Source organism: Mustelus asterias, unplaced genomic scaffold, assembly GCF_964213995.1.
Source record: "Mustelus asterias unplaced genomic scaffold, sMusAst1.hap1.1 HAP1_SCAFFOLD_96, whole genome shotgun sequence".
NCBI lineage: Eukaryota > Metazoa > Chordata > Chondrichthyes > Carcharhiniformes > Triakidae > Mustelus > Mustelus asterias.
This window is the reverse complement of record NW_027590144.1, coordinates 191,896-210,435: the sequence shown is the minus strand read 5'-3', so window position 1 is coordinate 210,435 and position 18,540 is coordinate 191,896. Positions and strand designations below refer to the sequence as shown.

At 46.3% G+C, this 18,540-nt stretch overlaps 2 protein-coding genes across 5 annotated transcripts; both read right to left on the bottom strand.

Annotated features, from left to right (window-relative positions):
- Window positions 1-322: 322 nt before the first annotated feature.
- Window positions 323-6,025, bottom strand: LOC144484237 (uncharacterized). 2 transcript variants are annotated; one of them, XM_078202767.1, is made up of 2 exons: window positions 5,956-6,025; window positions 323-1,917 (listed from the first exon to the last, which is right to left on the bottom strand). In XM_078202767.1, exon 2 carries the CDS (start codon window positions 1,732-1,734, stop codon window positions 529-531), a length of 1,206 nt encoding a protein of 401 aa, XP_078058893.1. In that variant the 5' UTR covers window positions 1,735-1,917; window positions 5,956-6,025; the 3' UTR covers window positions 323-528. The 2 variants fall into 2 exon arrangements, with proteins under 2 accessions (XP_078058893.1, XP_078058894.1); XM_078202768.1 differs by lacking the exon at window positions 5,956-6,025 and adding an exon at window positions 4,551-4,727 and having other exon boundaries at window positions 343-1,917.
- Window positions 6,026-7,153: 1,128 nt separating this feature from the next.
- On the bottom strand, window positions 7,154-18,336 carry LOC144484238 (uncharacterized). Of its 3 annotated transcripts, XM_078202769.1 has the most exons (4): window positions 18,266-18,336; window positions 17,805-17,892; window positions 11,883-13,888; window positions 7,154-9,207 (listed from the first exon to the last, which is right to left on the bottom strand). In XM_078202769.1, the coding sequence occupies exon 4, from the start codon at window positions 9,096-9,098 to the stop codon at window positions 8,061-8,063; it is 1,038 nt and encodes a 345-aa protein (XP_078058895.1). In that variant the 5' UTR covers window positions 9,099-9,207; window positions 11,883-13,888; window positions 17,805-17,892; window positions 18,266-18,336; the 3' UTR covers window positions 7,154-8,060. The 3 variants fall into 3 exon arrangements, with proteins under 3 accessions (XP_078058895.1, XP_078058896.1, XP_078058897.1); XM_078202770.1 differs by lacking the exon at window positions 11,883-13,888 and having other exon boundaries at window positions 7,160-9,207; XM_078202771.1 differs by lacking the exons at window positions 11,883-13,888; window positions 17,805-17,892; window positions 18,266-18,336 and adding an exon at window positions 9,764-9,818 and having other exon boundaries at window positions 7,160-9,207.
- Window positions 18,337-18,540: the final 204 nt, after the last annotated feature.

The window sequence follows — 18,540 nt, the reverse complement described above, 5'->3', positions numbered from 1 at the left end:
GGACGAGGGGAATCGGGTTCACGTTATCGATCTCAGGGTATAATCATCAACAACTTGTATTTACACAGAGTGTTGTGGGGCTGGAGGAGGTTACTGAGATACCGAGGAACTTTGTTTTATTCATTTTTACGGAATGTAGACGTCACTGGCTGGGCCAGCATTTCTTGCCCATCTCTAACTGCCCTCCATTTCAGAGGGCATTTGAGAGTCAACCACATTGCTGTGGGTCTGGAGTCACATGTAGGTCTGACCAAGTAAGGACGGCAGGTTTCCTTTTCTAAAGGACGTTACTGAATCAAATGGGTTTTTACGACAATTGATTAAAGGTTGAGGTTTGTCATTAGACTTTTAATTGAAGATTTTAATTGAATACAACTTTCACCATTGCCTGTGGTGGGATTCGAACCTGGGCCCCCAGAGCCTTACCCTGAGTCCAGTGATAATTCCACTGTGCCGCTGCCTCCCCTATTCATCCAATTGTTATTGTTTATCTCAGGGCGCAGAAACAACAGAATCCAACTTTGCCGGTCACACATGAAGTCGTCTATGTTTCAGCAGGCTGTAATACTGATTAAATCCCTTCCCACACATGGAGCAGTTGAAAGGTTTTGCCCCAGTGTGAACTCGCTGGTGTCTCTGCAGGCGGGATGGATCAGTGAATCCCTTCCCACACAGGGAGCAGGTGAACGGTTCTGTCGCAGTGTGAGCCCGCTGGTGTTTCAGCATATAGGATGAATCAGTGAATCCCTTCCCACACACAGAGCAGGTGAACGGCTTCTCCCCGGTGTGAATGCGTTGGTGTCTCAGCAGGCCAGATGACTGAGCGAATCCCTTTCCACACACAGAGCACAGGAACGGCCTCTCCCCGGTGTGAATGCGTTTGTGTTTCAGCAGATCATCACTTCTTTTAAAGGTCTTATTGCATTCTGAGCATTGAAAAGGTCTCTTATCAGAGTGAATGCGTTGGTGTTGATTGCAGGAGGAAAACTGAGCAAATCTTTTGCCACAAATGGAGCAGGAGAACGGCTTCTCCCCTGTGTGAATGCGGCGGTGTCTCCGGAGGCTGGATGACTCCGTGAAAGCCTTCCCACACACGGAGCAGCTGAATGCCTTCTCCCCGGTGTGAATAGGCCGGTGACTTAGCAGATGCTGCAAACAAGTAAATGCTTTCCCACAAACAGGGCAAACGTATGGTCTCTCCCCAGTGTGAGTGCCCTGGTGTCTCAGCAGACTAATCCTTCTTTTGAAGGTCTTCTCACATTTAAAGCATTTAAAATGTCTCTTCTGAAAATGAATCTGTTGGTGAACGGTGCAGTGGGAGGACTGAGTGAATCTCTTCCCACACTGGGAGCAGCTGAATGGCCTGTCCTTGGTGTGAACTTGTTGGTGCTCAGTGAGATGCACTGAGTCGCTGAATGACTCTCCACAGTGAGAGCAGCTGAACGGTCTCTCGTGTGTGTGAAGGAGCTGGTGCTCTGCAAGGCGGGAGGACTGGCTGAACCTCTTCCCGCAGTGGGAGCAGCTGAACGGTCTCTCGTCAGTGTGAAGGAGCTGGTGTTGGGCCTGTTCCTCAGAGGTTTCAATGCTTTGCCCAGAGTCAGAGCTTTGAAGAGGCTTCTGAATAATGTGATCGAGTTGGTGAGCCAGCAGGTTGGACGAACACATGAATTTCTTCCCACACACGGAGCAGGTGAATGAACTCTCACTATTGCGAGCTCGCTGTCGTGTCAGCATGTTTTCCAGCTGTATCAATCCCTCCCCACAGGAGGAGCAAGGAAACAGATTCTCACCAGTTTCCAACTGAGATGGTCAATTAAATCCCTTCAGATGTACAAATCTTCAAATCCCAATGAATTGATTGACTCTGTCTGACGTGAGATTTGTTTGTCCAGACTGCAAATCCTCCTCTTCTATTTCCTGCAAAATAAGTTTACAAAGAATTACGTGGCTGGCACGGTGGCACAGTGGTTAGTCCTCCTGCCTCACAGCACCAGGGACCTGGGTTCAATTCCGGCCGTGGTTACCTGTCTGTGTAGAGTTTACACAGTAAGGAGTTTAACAACACCAGGTTAAAGTCCAACAGGTTTATTTGGTAGCAAACGCCACTTGCTTTCGGAGTGCTGCTGTGTGGAGTTTGCATATTCTCCACTTGTTTGCGTGGGTTTCCTCCAGGTGCTCCGGTTTTCTCCCACAGTCCAAAGATATTCAGGTTAGGTGGACTGGCCATGCTAAATTATCCATTTTCCCCCCAGGGTGTGTAGGTTAGGGAGATTAGTGGGGTAAATAAGTTGGGTTATGTTGTTGGGGCCTTGGTGGGATGCTCTGTCAGAGAGTTGACTTGATGGGCCAAATAGCCTCCTTCCGAGCTGTGGAATTCTATGAATATATCTATCCTGAACTGACAGTGATGACTTTTGTAAATTCCCTTTGCAGGATATTGGAAAGGAGGATTTACAGCAAGAAAACACAAACCAAACATTACGTTGAGATCTGACAGTCACTCGGATCATTCGGAGCTGATTGTTATTGTCTTTGAACAGGGAAGGAGAATTGTTTGTTCTGTCTGTGACAATACACAAACAGGCCATTCGGTTTATCGAGTCTGTACTGGAGTTTATCCTCCACATGAGTCTCCTCTCATTCTGATCACCACATCTCAGCTTTTCACTTGATTTTTCCAATCCCTTTTCTCTCATAGGCTCATATATTTTCCTTTTGAAAGCATCTAAAGTATTTGAGTCAACCACTTCCAGTCGCAGTGAGTTCCAAATTCTAACAACTGTCTGAAGAAAGAAACATCTCCTATTTTCCTGTTTGATTTATTTGTTGTCTGTTCATGGTTCCCAGTAATGGAAGAACCAACAAGTGGAAACATTCCATTCACATCTACCTACTTATCCCATTCAGAAAGCCCATATCAGAAGAGACAACATTTTCTCTTGGTTTGAGCTTGTTGTGTGTAAATCCTCCCTTTCTAACCCCCTGTCACAAAAAAGTGTTCAAAATCCATCACGATAGAAAATCCAGGTACAAGTAATTCAGAAAGCTATCATTTGTTATGAGGGGAATGGAGTAAAAGCAGGGAAGTTATGTTTCAGTTGCACACGGTGAGTCTGTATCTGGAGCAATGTCTACATTATCGATTTCCTTATTTAAGGAAAAATATAAGTGCATTAGAAGAAGTTCATAGAAGGTTTAGTCGACTAACACCTGGAATAGGTGGATTGTCTGATGAGGAGCAGTGAGACAGTCTCTGCTCGAGTTTAGCTTCTGCTCGAGTTTAAAAGAGTAAGAGGCAACTTAATTTAAACCTTTCACATCCTGAAAAGTCTTGGATGTGGAGAGGAGTTATAGAGGTTTATAGCATGGAAACAGGCCCTTCAGCCCAACTTGTCCATGCCGCCCCTTTTTTTAACCCCGAAGCTAGTCCCAATTGCCCGCATTTGGCCCATATCCCTCTATACCCATCATACCCATGTAACTGTCTAAACGCTTTTCAAAAGACAAAATTGTACCTGCCTCTCCTACTACCTCTGGCAGTTTGTTCAAGACACTCACCACCCTCTGTATGAAAATATTGCCCCTCTCGACTCTTTTTATCTCTCCCCTTAAACCTATGACCTCTAGTTTTAGACTCCCCTACCTCTGGTAAAAGATATTGACTATCTAGCTGATCTATGTCCCTCATTATTTTATAGACCGCTATAAGTTCACCCCTCAGCCTCCTGCGCTCCAGAAAAAAAAGTCCCAGTCTATCCAGTCTCGCCTTATAACCATCAAGTCCTGTTCGCATCCTAGTAAATCTTTTCTGCACTCTTTCTCATTTAATAACATCCTTTCTATAATAGGGTGACCAGAACTGCACACAGTATTCCAAGTATGGCCTTACCAATGTCTTGTACAACTTCAACAAGACGTCCCAACTCCTGGATTCAATGTTCTGACCAATGAAACCAAGCATGCCGAATGCCTTCTTCACCACTCTGTCCACCTGTGACTCCACTTTCAAGGAGCTATGAATCTGTTACCCTAGATCTCTTTGTTCTATAACTCCCCCCAATGCCCTACTATTAACTGAGTAAGTCCTGCCCTGGTTTGATCTACCAAAATGCATCACTTCGCATTTATCTAAATTAAACTCCATCTGGCATTCGTCAGCCCAATTGATCAAGATTCCGTTGCAATCAGAGATAATCTTCTTCACTGTCCACTATACCACAATCCTGGTGTCTGCAAACTTACTAACCATGCCTCCTAAATTCTCATCCACATCATTAATATAAATGATAAATAACAGTGGACGCAGCACCAATCCCTGAGGCACACCGCTGGTCACAGGCCTCCAGTTTGAAAAACAATCCTCTACAACCATCCTCTGTCTTCTGTCATGAAGGGGCAGTGTTCTGAAAGCTTGTGGCTTGTGCTACCAAATAAACCTGTTGGACTTTAACCTGGTGTTGTGAGACTTGTTCTGTCATCAAGCCAATTTTGTACCTATTTGGCTACCTCACCCTGGATCCCGAGAGATTTAACCTTATGCAACAACTTACCATGTGGTATCTTGTCAAAGGCCTTGCTAAAGGTCATGTAGAGAACATCAACTGCACTGCCCTCATCTACCTTCTTGGTTACTCCTTCAAAAAACTCAATCAAATTTGAGAGATATGATTTTCCACTCCAAAGCCATACTGTCTCTAAATGTCACTCACATGACTATCTCTAATCAGTCCTTGTGTCTCTAAATGCCTGTAGATCCTGTCTCTCAAAATACCTTCTAAAAACTTGTTAGAACTGTTGTTTACTCTTATGGGAGAATCTTGCGGTCACTATTTAAAAAACAGTGCTGCCCATAGAGACAGAGATGAGATGTTTTTCTCTCAGTGGGTCATGAATCTTTGGATCTCCGTTCCTCAAAAGTGGAAGTAGAGCCTGATTTCAATTAGATATATCTCTTGGGGCTAAAGGGATATTATGGGGTGGGGGGTGGGATTAGGGTATTGAATTTGAGGATCAGCCATGACTATAATGAATGGCAGGGAATGCTCAAAGAGCTGAATGGTCTACTTCCGCTTCTATGTAAACATGAGGAGCCTGGGGCTGAACTGTAACGAAAAGGCGATAAGACATAGGAGCAGAATTGGGCCACTCGGCCCATTGAATCTGCTCCACCATTCAATCATGGCTGATATTTTTCTGATCCCCATTCTCCTACCTTTTCCCCATAACCCCTGATCTGCTTATTAATCAACAACCTATCTATCTCTATCTTAAAGACACTCAATGACCTGGCCTCCACAGCCTTCTGCGGCAAAGAGTTCCACAGATTCACCACTCTCTGGCTGAAGAAATTCCTCCTCATCTCTGTTTTAAAGGATCGTCCCTTTAGTCTGAGGTTGTGCCTCTGGTTCTAGTTTTTCCTACTCGTGGAAACATCCTCTCCACGTCCACTCTGTCCAGGCCTCGCCGTATCCTGTAAGTTTCAATAAATTCCTCCTCAACCTTCTAAACTCCAACGAGTACAAAAGCCTTGTAACCGCTTCATGTAAGTACTCTGGGATGCAACCTCTCACACTGAATATGTACATGACCCATAAACTTCTCTCGGCTGCAAACGTGAGGTGCAGCCTGGGAGTGGGTGAAGCTGTTTGAAAATCTATTGTTCATTGTTGGTATGCATTAGGACCCGATGGGTGCATTAGGACCCGGTGGGAGCAGAAACACAAAGACCCGCCCACTCACGGTTGCGTCACCAAGACACCAACGCGTGCGCTCTGCTCCCCGCTGAATCAAGATGGCGGCCGGTAACCTGAGCTTCGTCTCGGGAAAAAGACCTGAAGCTGCAAACACGGGACCTACGGGCTCATATTCGAGGTTTGAGGCCTTCACCAGATATTTACAAACCCTCTACGTCCATCCGCCGCTTCCATTGCTCCCTCTATGTTTCTGCATCCTTACCGGCTGCTGATGAGACAGAGGAACTTCTCTCCAATTGCTGTCACCCGCACTGCGAACGCCGTTGCTTACTGCGCATGTGCATCTCTCCCATGCAAAGAATAGGGAACTCTTCCTATTGGTCCGGGCCCTCATTCAGTGCGATTGGTTGGAGGACCAGCCGCTCCCGCTCGGTCCTCCAGTCCCGCCCCTCATTCACTCCGATTGGTTGGGTGACCAGCCCCGCCCCCTCTTCCTATTGGTCCGGAGCTGCCGTCAATCAATCCCCGGGCATTGTGATGTGGAGCATGCGCTGTGTCATTGCTGGCCTTGGCGCTTGTTTGTCCCGGAGAAGCGGAGTCCATAAGACCATAAGACATAGGAGCTGAAGTAAGGCCATTCGGCCCATCGAGTCCACTCCACCATTCAATCATGGTTGATTTCAACTCCATTTACCCACTCTCTCCCCATAGCCCTTAATTCCTCGAGAATTCAAGAATTTATCAATTTCTGTCTTGAAGACGCGTTAGGCGGTGGCTGGGAGGATTTGGAAACACTTTGTGGATCCGCAAACCCTTCAGAATCATTGTCAGCTCCCTGGTTTGCAGCTGCGGGGCTTCTCCCTCCCTCCCTCCCTCCCTCCTGGGAACAGGCCCAGGTTAACGGCCCCATCCTGGCTCAGCCACTGGAGGATGGTTCACATCAGAGGATGGGGGAGGGGGACAATAAGAAATCTTAGAAACCCTACAGCACAGAAAGAGGCCATTCAGCCCATCGAGTCTGCACCGACGACAATCCCACCCAGGCCCTACCCCCATATCCCTACATGTTTACCCACTAATCCCTCTAACCTACGCATCCCAGGACACTAAGGGGCAATTTTAGCATGGCCAATCAACCTAACCCGCACATCTTTGGACTGTGGGAGGAAACCGGAGCACCCGGAGGAAACCCACACAGACACGAGGAGAATGTGCAAAATAAATAAGAGGTTACACTTTGGCCTCAAATCAATGAGGACTCTGATCTCTGGGAAGGAAGGAAACCCTGGGAGGTGGGCGGGGAGGATTCACAAACACCCGCTGGAGGCCCTAACACCCCCAATAAGAGCCATTGGTTTTATTGTCAGTCTGCAGACAGGAGCTGGAGAACTGAATCCATGATGTGGAGATGCCGGCGTTGACTGGGGTAAAGACAGTAAGAGGTTTAACAACACCAGGTTAAAGTCCAACAGGTTTATTTGGTCGCAAATGCCACTAGCTTTTGGAGCGCTGCCCCTTCGTCAGGTGGAGTGGAGAAATGCTCACAAACAGGGCATACAGAGACACAAACTCAATTTACAGAATAATGATTGGAATGCAGTCTTTACAGATAATCAAGTCTTAAAGGTACAAACAATGTGAATGGAGGGAGCATTAAGCACAGGCTAAAGAGATGTGTATTGTCTCCAGACAGGACAGCCAGTGAGATTCTGCAAGTCCAGACAAGCTGTTCGGGTCAATGCGCCTAACCAGCACGTCTTTCAGAATGTGGGAGGAAACCGGAGCACCCGGAGGAAACCCACGCAGACATGGGGAGAATGTGCAAACTCCACACAGACAGTGACCCAAGCCGGGAATCAAATCTGGGTCCCTGGCGCTGTGAAGCAGCAGTGCTAACCACTGTGCTACCGTGCCTCCCAAAACATTAAATCTGTTTCTCTCGCCAGAGGTGCTGTCAGACTCGCTGTGTTTTTACAGCACTTCCTGTTTGTATTTATGAGTTCAAGAGTCAGGCCAGAAAGAAATTTAAAGACAGTTTGGCCCGGTGGGCGAATGGAAGAGAGGGAAGGAGCAGAGGCAGCTGATCAGATTGTCTCAATCTTGGTGACAAAGAAGCTCCATCAGCTCCTCACACTTGTTGGAGGTGAGGATGGAGGAGACGGGAGAGGGGGAAGCCCTTCAAATGGAACTAACATGTTTGAGGTATTAAAAGCATTCATCACACTGTGTTGAACATAAAGCTTGTGTATTTGAGTTCCACCCAAAATATAAACCTTCCAACTGGGCTAGGATTTATCAGCAGAAACAGGCACCAATGAAAATAGTCAGGACCTTGATGTGATTAAGAACAAACTCCAGTCCTTGCAGTCACTCGTGAACACGCTGGTGTTTCAGCAGGTGAGGTGACTGAGTGAATCCCTTCCCACACACGGAGCAGGTGAATGGCCTGTCCCCAGTGTGAATTCGCTGGTGCTTTACCAGGTTGGATGATTGACTGAATCTCTTACCACAACCAGAGCAGGTGAATGGTCTCTCCCCGGTGTGAACTCGCTGGTGTCTCTGCAGGGTGGATGAATCAATAAATCCCTTCCCACAACTGGAGCAAGTGAATGGCCTCTCCCCAGTGTGAACTCGCTGGTGTTTCAACAAGATGAATGACTGACTGAAGCCCCTCCCACACTCAGAGCAGGTGAACGGCCTCTCTCCGGTGTGACCTCGCTGGTGTTTTAGGAGGTTGAATGATTGAGTGAATCTCTTCCCACACTCGGAGCAGATAAATGGCCTCTCCCCGTTATGAATTCTCTGGTGTTTCAGCAGGTCGGATGAATCAGTGAATCCCTTCCCACAATCAGAGCAGGTGAACGGCCTCTCTCCAGTGTGAACTCGCTGGTGTTTCAGCAGGATAGAAGAGGTAGGGAATCCCTTCCCACAATCAGAGCATCTGAATGGTCTCTCTCTAGTGTGAACTCTCTGGTGTGTCAGCAGGATTGATGAGGTAGCGAATCCCTTCCCACACTCATGACAGTTGAATGGCCTCTCCCCAGTGTGAACCCACCGGTGTTTCAGCAGATGGGATGAACAAATGAATCCCATCCCACACTTGGAGCAGGTGAACGGTCTCTCCCCAGTGTGAACTCGCCGGTGTGTCAGCAAGATGGATGAGGTAGTGAATCCCTTCCCACACTCAGAGCAGGTGAATGGTCTCTCTCCAGTGTGATTGTGTCGATGAGTTTTCAGTTCAGATGGGAATCTGAATCTCTTCCCACAGTCTCCACATTTCCATTGTTTCTCCCTGTTGTGACTGCATTTATGTTTCAACAGGCCAGATGATCGGCTGAATGTTCGTCCACACACAGAACAGGTGTACGGTTTCTCTCCACTGTTAACCGTGCTTTCCCCTTCCATGTTCAAAACCCAATGATATTCAGATTACACTAATTTAGGCGATAGTGTCAGATCCTGATGCGATGTTTGGTTTGAGTTTTCTCCCTTCCACTCCTGCACTTCTAATATCCTGTAAAAAAAAAGTCCAAAGTTAAAAATTGAAGCAAATATTTCTCTTGGTTTGAGTTTACTGTGTGTAAATCCTCCCCTTCTCACCCTCTGGAAAAGGAGACTCCAAAATCTATCAATGTCAGTCCAGGATAGAAATTCACATTTTCTCACAGGGACAGTGATAACCGTGCCTGTGTCCTGCCCCCGAGAAAGATGACAGCCATTAACCCAAGTCTATCAGTGTTTCTCCTTCACTATTTCATGTGATGTGGGTTTCATTGCCAAGACCAGCATTTATTTCCTGCCCCTGAGGAGGGCAGTTAGAGACTGAATCGCATGTTGACAAGTCTATGGAGAGACAGCAGATGCCCATGAATAAACAGGATGGGTTTTTTAAATTGTTCACAGCTGTAATGGTTACTCAAGTGAAATTATATTCCAGATTTTCCAGCGTTTTATGAATTCTAATTAAATCCCCCCCAGCTCCATGATGGGATTTGAACCCGTCCCCAGAACATTAGGCTGTGTCACTGATGTCACCACCACCTCCCCGATTTTAGAGCTGCTGCAATTACCCCCCGGGTCGGTGCAAACTCGGGCCCGGGGGGGTTTCTTATTCTGGGTTTTGAGGCCTCCTCCACTGGCTGTTTCTGAAGCCTCTGCACCTACTTCCCCGCCTCCCTGCAGCTCCAGCACCCACACTGCGCATGGGCCAGTCCGAATCCGCACAGCGCATGCTCCACGCGGAATCAGGTACTGCGCCTGCGCAAGCGGCTGATATTGTGACAATACGGCACATTCTCTCTCGCTGCGAATGCTGGGTAAGAGCACCGCCATAGGAAGGAGACAATGTTCATCACAAAATTGTATTTTATCATCCAATTACAATCAGAACTATAGGGTTACTATATAAAATTATTAAACCAATTGATACATCTACCAATGTGCGTGGTGGGATTGTCACTGGACGAGCATTCCAGAGACCCAGGGTCCTTTTAGAGTCTACCCCATTCTGTCGTAGGTTGCAGCACGATATAGTTGGGTTTGTCAGATGGGCAGAACACTGGTAGATTTCAAAATATATCACCATTCCTTCGCAGTCACTGGGTCAAAATCCTGGAATTCCCTCCCTAACCGCATTGTAGGTAAACCCACAGCACATATACTGCAGTGATTCAAGAAGGTAGCTCACCACCACCTTCTCAAGGGCAACTAGGGATGGCCAGCTAGCAATGCCCATGTCCCACAAATTAATAAAAAAATATGGTATTTAACCTTGATAAGTGCGAAGTGATGCACTTTGGAAGAAGTAACAAGACAAAGAAATAATTAATGAATGGAAGGACACGAGGTAAAATCAGAGGAGCTTGGGGTACTTATTCACTTAAGGTAGCAGAGCAGGCGAATAGAATAGATAAGAAGGCATATGAGACACTTGCTTTTATCAGTCGTGGCATACAGTATAAGAACAAAGAGATAATGTTGGAGCTGTACTGAATGTTGGTTAGTCCACAGCTGGAGTACCGTGTGCAGTTCTGGTCACCTCACTATAGGAAGGGTGTGATTGCACTAGAGGGGGTACAGAGGAGATTCACCAGGATGTTGCCTGGGATGGAACATTTGAGCTATAAGGAGACTGGATAGGTTTAGAGTGTTTAGAGCAGAGAAGGCTGAGGGGGACATGACTGTGGTGAATAAGATTATGAAGGATATGGACCGGGTGAGTAGAACCCTTGGTTGAGAGGTCAATCATGAGGGGACATAGTTTTAGGGTGCCTGACAAGAGATTCAGAGGAGAGTTGAGAAAAAAAAATCAGAGGGTGGTGGGAATCTGTAATAAACTGCCTGGGAAGGTAGTGGAGTCTGGAAACGTAACCGTTAAAACGTATTTGGATGAGCACTTGAAATATTATAGCATTCAGATAAGGATATGGGACAAGTGCTGGAAAATGGGATTAGCATGGGGTTTAGTGGTAGCTATTGTTGGTGCAGACTCTATGGGTCGAAGGGTGTTTTCTGCACTGTATGACTATGACTGTAAATCTCACTCAGTCTCTTTCACTCGAACAGTCTCTGTCTGTGTCTCTATCTATTTCCCTCATTTGGTCTTTGTTCTATTTGCTCACTGTCGTCGTGCAACTAAATTTCACTGGATTGATTCCTGAGATGAGGCGGTTGTCCTTGGAGGACATTCAGTGGGATGAGTCTGTCCTCTCTGAAATTCAGAATAATGAGAAGTGATATAATTGAAAAGGGAGGGAAAAGGAAGGATCAGGAAAGCAGCAAACACTTGATGTTGTTCCAGGAAAAGTGGGGTCTGGTGGTGTGGATGTCAGGTTTTACACAGCACATGGTCAGCCTGTGGATTCACCCAGGATGCAGAATCTCTGAATGATTCTATTCAAATCACCCGGAGAGGAACCTTTGAGAGGAACCATCCAAGAAGAAGCAGCACATAAAGATATCCAAACACAGAGATCCAAACACACTCTCTCTCCCTGTCTCTTACACAGACATGGGCAAACATAGAGACATACCCACAACCAAACAGACATCTTCATTCATAGACACACACCCACACAGATAATTCCAGCCCTATCATGTGGAGAATACAGCCCATTCTGACTAATACTGGAGATGAAATAACAGTGGCTTTACAAACTACGATGTTTGAGAAATTCAAGTAACCATTACCCGTCAGGGACAGTGAGCAGTTCTGATTACCCATTTCCACTCCTTTCTCTAAACTTGAATCTATATTGAACAACATCTGGGACAGCAGCAGTGACAAATCACTAACACTGAGCTGCCTCTTGTCAGCCTGGGTGAAGAGCCCTGCTGGGGGATAGTGTAAATTACAGAACAACATCCCTGGGTAATCAGTGTCTCTGGGTTCTGGAATTACAGAAGATGCTAATTCCCCTCACATTGATGGTCCAGTTAATGAAGAGAATTCTAAGACAGGTTTCAAGCATAAAGAATATAATGTTGTTTCGAATCTGTCATCCTGGCCTCATTCATTACTGCTCCAATGTCCTGGGAAATGTGCTGCACCACATCCAGCAGGTACCACAGACACTGTTCATCTTTTTCAAAATGTGGATTCGAATCCGGGTCCCCAGAACATTAGCTGGGTTTCTGGATTAATAGTCTATCGATAATACCACTCGGCATCGCCTCCCCCAAATGTGTTCCCTTTAGAACAAAGAAGCTGAAATGGAGATTTCATGGATCTGTTCAAGATGATCGGGGTGGGGACGGGTGGTTTGATAGAGCAGATCGGGAGAAACTGTTCCACTGATGCGGGTCAGTAACCAGAGGACTGGGATTGAAGATAATTAAAGAAAGACAGACTGGCATTAATATCGCACATTTCCCAACCAGCAGGAATCACAATGAGATCATTGTTATAATGAAGGCTGAATGGCCGAATGCTGCTCCTACGGATTATGGTCTATTCCTTAGTTCCCTCGAAACGGGGATAATCCCAGCCTCCCAAATGAAGATGCAGTCATTCAAAAATTAAAACAAAGTTGATGTTTTTTTATTTTTAACCCAGAATACTAATATCTAAATCTGCACTGGATATTGTTAACATCAGACCCCAATAAATATAGTTCAGTTCTGGATGTGATTAACAGCAAACTCCAATCTGGCTGGTGTGTCAGCACGTTGGATGACTGATTGAATCCTTTCCCACACTTGAAGCAGATGAATGGTTTCTCCCCAGTGTGAACTCGCTGGTTTACAGTGAGAGGAGATGATTGTCTGAACTCAGTCCCACAGTGAAAGCATCTGAACGGACTCGAGTGTGAACCCGTTGATGGGTCATCAAGTTCCCAAAACTTTTAAAGCACTTTCCACAGTCTGGGCATTTAAAAGGTCTCTCGTCAGTGTGAATCCGTTGATGGCAGATCAGGTTCGAAGAGTTAGCGAATTCCTTCCCACATTTGGAGCAGGTGAACGGGTTATCCTCAGTGTGAATCCGCTGGTGTGTCAACAGTTCTGTTGATGTAATGAATGCCTTCTCACACTCAGAGCAGGTGAATGGTCTCTCTCCAGAGTGAATTCGCTGGTGAATCAGAAGGTGAAACGACCGGCTGAATTTCTTCCCACACTCGGAGCAGGTGAATGGTCTCTCCCCAGTGTGAACTCGCTGGTGTGTCACCAGGTGGGTTGACTGAGTGAATCCCATTTTGCACTCGGAGCAGGTGAATGGTCTCTCTCCCGTGTGAACTCGCTGGTGTGACACCAGGTGGGCTGACTGAGTGAATCCCACCTTGCACACAGAGCAGGTGAAAGGTCTCTCCCCAGTGTGAATTCGCTGGTGTCTCACCAGGTGGGACAACTGAGTGAATCCTTTCCCACACTCGGAGCAGGTGAACGGTCTCTCCCCAGTGTGACACCGTCGATGAATTTCCAGCTCTGATGGGGAACTGAATCCCTTGCCACAACACTCACATTTCCACAATTTCTCCCCACCGTGACTGCATTTATGTTTTGACAGGCCAGATAAACGGCTGAATCCTCGTCCACACACGGAACACGTGTACAGTTTCTCCCCACTGTGAGCGGTGCTTTTTCCTTCCATGTTCAAAATCCAATGATACGCATATTACGATAAATTGGGCGACTCTGTCTGATCCTGATGTGATGTTTGGTTTCAGTTTTCTGACTGCAAATCCTCACCTTTGAATATGCTGTGAAATTGATTTAAAAAAGAAAAGAGAGTGAGAGAAAACCCACAAAATCACCAAGGCAGGTTGTGAAATGGAGCTGAATGAATCTGGTAATTTGTGGGGCCGGCACTGGGAAAAAGAGACCAAGAAAACTGATGGATTGTCATAAAAACCCAACTGGTTCACTAATGTCCTTCAGGGAAGGGAACCTTTGAGCCAGTCTGAACCTATACAAGACCAGAGCTTCAATGTGAAGAGGCAGCGGATGGGCGGGATTAAGAGATGTGGGAGGAGAAGAGGTGAAGGAGTGGATACATCTACAACCAGATAGAAACTCCCAAACCCTCAACCTCCACCATTTAGAAAGACCAGGTTCACAGGTGAATGTGAACATCATCACCTCAAAGTCACACAGCATCGCGACTGGACTGAGATCCTGTCCTGGATTCGGAGAAGTTTCCTCCATTTAAAGAGTGAGAAACATGAAACGATTGTCTTCAGTCCGTGCTACAAACTCCACCCCGTGGACACTGACACCATCCCACTCTGGTGCTGAAGCAGGCTGTTTACAACCAGGTTCAAATATTTATTTTCTAAATCTGACTTTGCAGGGTCGACAAGGCCGTTTCCCGTGCCAAGGCCCATGCCTGGTCTGCCCATTTCCATACCTTTTTAGTAACTTTGTACTAGTTGGGTACAACTGAGTGGCTTGCTGTGCCATATCAGAGGGAATTTAAGATTCAACCACATTGCAGATCTGGAGATACATGTAGGCCAGACCAGGTGAAGATGGCAGATTTGTTTTTCCCTAAACAGCACCAGTGAACCCAATGGGCTTTTATGAGAATCAATAATGATTTTTTTGCTCATCATTAGCCTTTCAAATTCAAACTTGTATTCAATGTAAATTCCACCACCTGCCATGGCAGGATTTGAACCTCAGTTCCCAGAACATTACTCTGGGTCTCACCCCCCACCCCCGATGCCCTTCCAACCACACACCTGTTCCATCTCCAAGAATGGGTTTCCATCGGTGAGGGGGCTGGGACCTCACACTGCATACTTCTTTGAAAACATGTATTGATATCCTCATAGCTATTTCTAAAATTATTAAAATGGGAGAAATAGCTGAATCTGAGAGTGTTTCTGACCCCTGAACAAATGGAGCAATCTGGGAGACACAAAGAAACTCACACCTCATTCTCCCAGAGCGACATTTTGATTCTGGATCATGTGAAACACAATTGTTCTCTGTGATCTCTGCACTGTAAATCTTTCCTTTCTCTGTCCATCTTCTATGTATTAATGCATCCATCATTACGAAGTGCTTCGAAAGGTTAGTCATGGCACAAATCAGTCCGGTCTCCCAGACTGCCTGGATCCACTACAGTTCACTACCGCCGCAACAGGTCCACAGCAGACACCATCTCCCTGACCCTGCACTCAACCCTGGAACCACCAAGATAACAAAGCACCCATTTCAGACTCTTATTTATTGACTACAGCTCAGCCTTCAACACCATTATTCCTACGAAACACATCTCCAAATTCCGTGGCCTGGCCTTAGCTCCTCTCTACGACTGGGTCCAAGACTTCCTAACACTCAGATCAGTAAGAATAGGCAACAACACCTCCTCCACGATCATCCTCAACACTGGTGCCCAACAAGGCTGTGTCCTCAGCCCCTTACTATACTCCTTATACACCTATGGCTGAGTGGCCAAATTCCCCCCCAACTTGATTTTCATGATTGCTGATGACACCACCGCAGTGGGTCGGATCTCAAACAATGATGAGACAGAGAACAGGAATGAGATAGAGAATCTGGTGAACTGGTGCGGTGACAATAATCTCTCCCTCAATGTCAACAAAATGAAGGAGATAGTCATCGCCTTCAGGAAGCGTAGTTGGGGACATGCCCCTGTCTACATCAACAGAGATGAAGTGGAAATGGTCGAGAGCTGAGTTTCTAGGTGACCAGATACCAACAACCTGTCCTGGTCCCTCCATGCCAATGCTACAACTAAGAAAGCCCACCAATGCCTCTGCTTTCTCAGGAGGCTAAGGAAATTTGGCATGTCCGTGACGATTTTCACCAACTTTTATAGATACACCATAGAAAGCATTCTTTCTGGTTGTATCACAGCTTGGCGTGGCTCCTGCTCTATCCAAGAACACAAGAAACTACAATGGGTCATGACTGAAGCCTAGTCCATCACGCAAACCAGCCTCCCACCCCTTGACTCTGTCTACACTTACCGCGACCTCGGAAAAGCAGCCAGTATAATCAATGAACCCCACACATCCCAGACATTCTCTCTTCCAACTTCTTCCCTCGGGAAAAAGATACAAAAGTCTGAGGTCCCGTACCAATCGACTCAAGAACAGCTTCGCCCCTGCTGCCATCAAACTTTTGAATGGACCTCCTTTAAGTTTATCTTTCTCTACACCCTAGCTCTGACTGTAACACAACATTCTGCACACTCTCCTTTCGTTCTCTATCTACGGTATGCTTTATCTGTATGGCGTGCAAGAAACAATACTTTTCACTTCATACTATTACATGGTGGCACAGTGGTTAGCACTGCTGCCTCACAGCACCAGGGACCCAGATTCGATTCCCGGCTTGGCTCACTGTCTGTGTGGAGTTTGCATGTTCTCCCTGTGTCTGCGTGGGTTTCTTCCGGGTGCTCCGGTTTCCTCCCACACTCCAAAGATGTGCAGGTTAGGTTAATTGGCCATGCTAAAATTCTCCCTCAATTCTCCCTCTGAACAGGTGCTAGAGTGTGGCGATGAGGGGATTTTCACAGGACCTTCATCGCAGTCTGAATGTAAGCCTACTTGTAACTAATAAATAAACTTTGTGTGACAATAATAAATCAAATCAAATGGCGCAACATTGAGTTTCCACATTTGGAGTGTCTGTGAGTAAACTAAAGTTAATTCTCACTTAGAGTCATAGAGGTTTACAGCATGGAAACAGGCCCTTCGGCCCAACTTGTCCATGCCACCCCTTTTTTAAAACCCCCTAAGCTAGTACCAATTGCCCGCATTTGGCCCATATCCCTCTATAGCCCTCTTACCCATTTCCTTCCCTAAAGGACATTAGTGAACATGTATACGGATATATGAATTACGAGCAGGAGTAAGCCTTGAAGTATTGGGTAGTATGTCACTGCTTATAAAGGACGAATCAAATCAAAAACATCGTTCTGGTCACAGACAGATGTGAGATGAGAAATAAATGTGGAATAAGTTACCTTCCACCCCTCCTGTGGATAACATATCCCCCTAACATGGCTCACCCTGGCCCTGTCTTAGTATTGTTTCTGAAAATTTCATGCATTCCCTCCTGACTTGACTGGACAGCCTCATCTATTCATTACCAACTTGAGTTTCTCTAAATCCCTGTCTCAGCTGAGGTTTCTGGAACTTTCATTCATTCCTTTATTTTCTTTAGACTTGACTGTCAGTGTCCCTCATTTAATCCATGAAAAACTTTGGTGTATATAAATCCCTGTCCTCTGCATCAAGTCCCACACACTCACCCATCACCATGTCCTCACCATGGGGCTGCGCTGGTTAGCACTGCTGCCTCACAGTGCCAGAGACCTGGGTTCAATTCATGGCTTGGGTGACTGTCTGTGTGGAGTCTGCACATTCTCCCCAGGTCTGCATGGGTTTCCTCCCAGTCAGAAAGGCTTACTGGTTAGGTGCATTGACCCGAACAAGCGCCGGAGTGTGGCAACTAGGGGAATTTCACAGCAACTTCATTGCAGTGTTAATGTGAGCTCAGCTAATGTGACACTAATAAATGAACTTTAAAACAATTCAATTGAAAAAATTGCATCCTTTTTTTGCAAATCCTTCCATGACATTATTGTTCCCTATTTCCAGTCACACAGATGTTTGAATCTTTTTCTATAGACACACTTACAATCAGGTTCTGATGAATTGAGTGACTCTGTCAGGTTTTGATCTGATGTTTGGTTTGAGTTTCCCTTCAAATTTTGTCATCAAATTTCCTGTAAAAAAGATCATCACTGTCAGTCAAGAATAGAAATTAAGTGAGAAACATTTCTCTTGGGTTGAGTTTTCTGTGTGTAAATCCTCCCCTTCTAACTCCCTGTAAAAGGAGTTTCCAAAGTCCATCCCTGTCAGTCCAGGATAGAAATTCACAACATTCTCTCCTCCTGCTGGCAGGGAGCGCCGCGCATGCGCACTATTGCCCATCGCCCCGAGAAAGATGGCCTCCGTCAACTCGGGGCCTCCAAATCAGGCATCTGCGGTCGCGGCCCCGAATGGTAGGAACGCGGCACTGAACAGTTATTATTCGGGTTTTTCTGTATCCACTGGGTGCTTATGAAGCCTCCGCATCCACCCCGCCGCCTGCATTACCCTCCAGAATAAGCCGTTTCCCTGGAAACCCGGAGCCGATATAACCGCCTTCCTGCGACTGCGGCAGCAACATCCACTGCGCATGCACTTTGGATCTACAGTACGCATGCGCAAGGTTTGCTGTAAGGATAGATCATATTCTGATTCACTGTGAATGCTGGGTAAGATACCCACCATTGAAGTATGTTCTTGCATTAAAAAAAATATGTTTTGTGATTCAATTACAACTGAAGCCAAAGCAGCAAGGTATAAAATGAAAATAACTAATACAGCAG

Excerpts from the sequence above, each read along its gene's own strand:
- LOC144484237 (XM_078202767.1), bottom strand. The coding sequence starts at position 1,734 with ATGCTGACACGACAGCGAGCTCGCAATAGTGAGAGTTCATTCACCTGC.
- LOC144484238 (XM_078202769.1), bottom strand. The coding sequence starts at position 9,098 with ATGGAAGGGGAAAGCACGGTTAACAGTGGAGAGAAACCGTACACCTGT.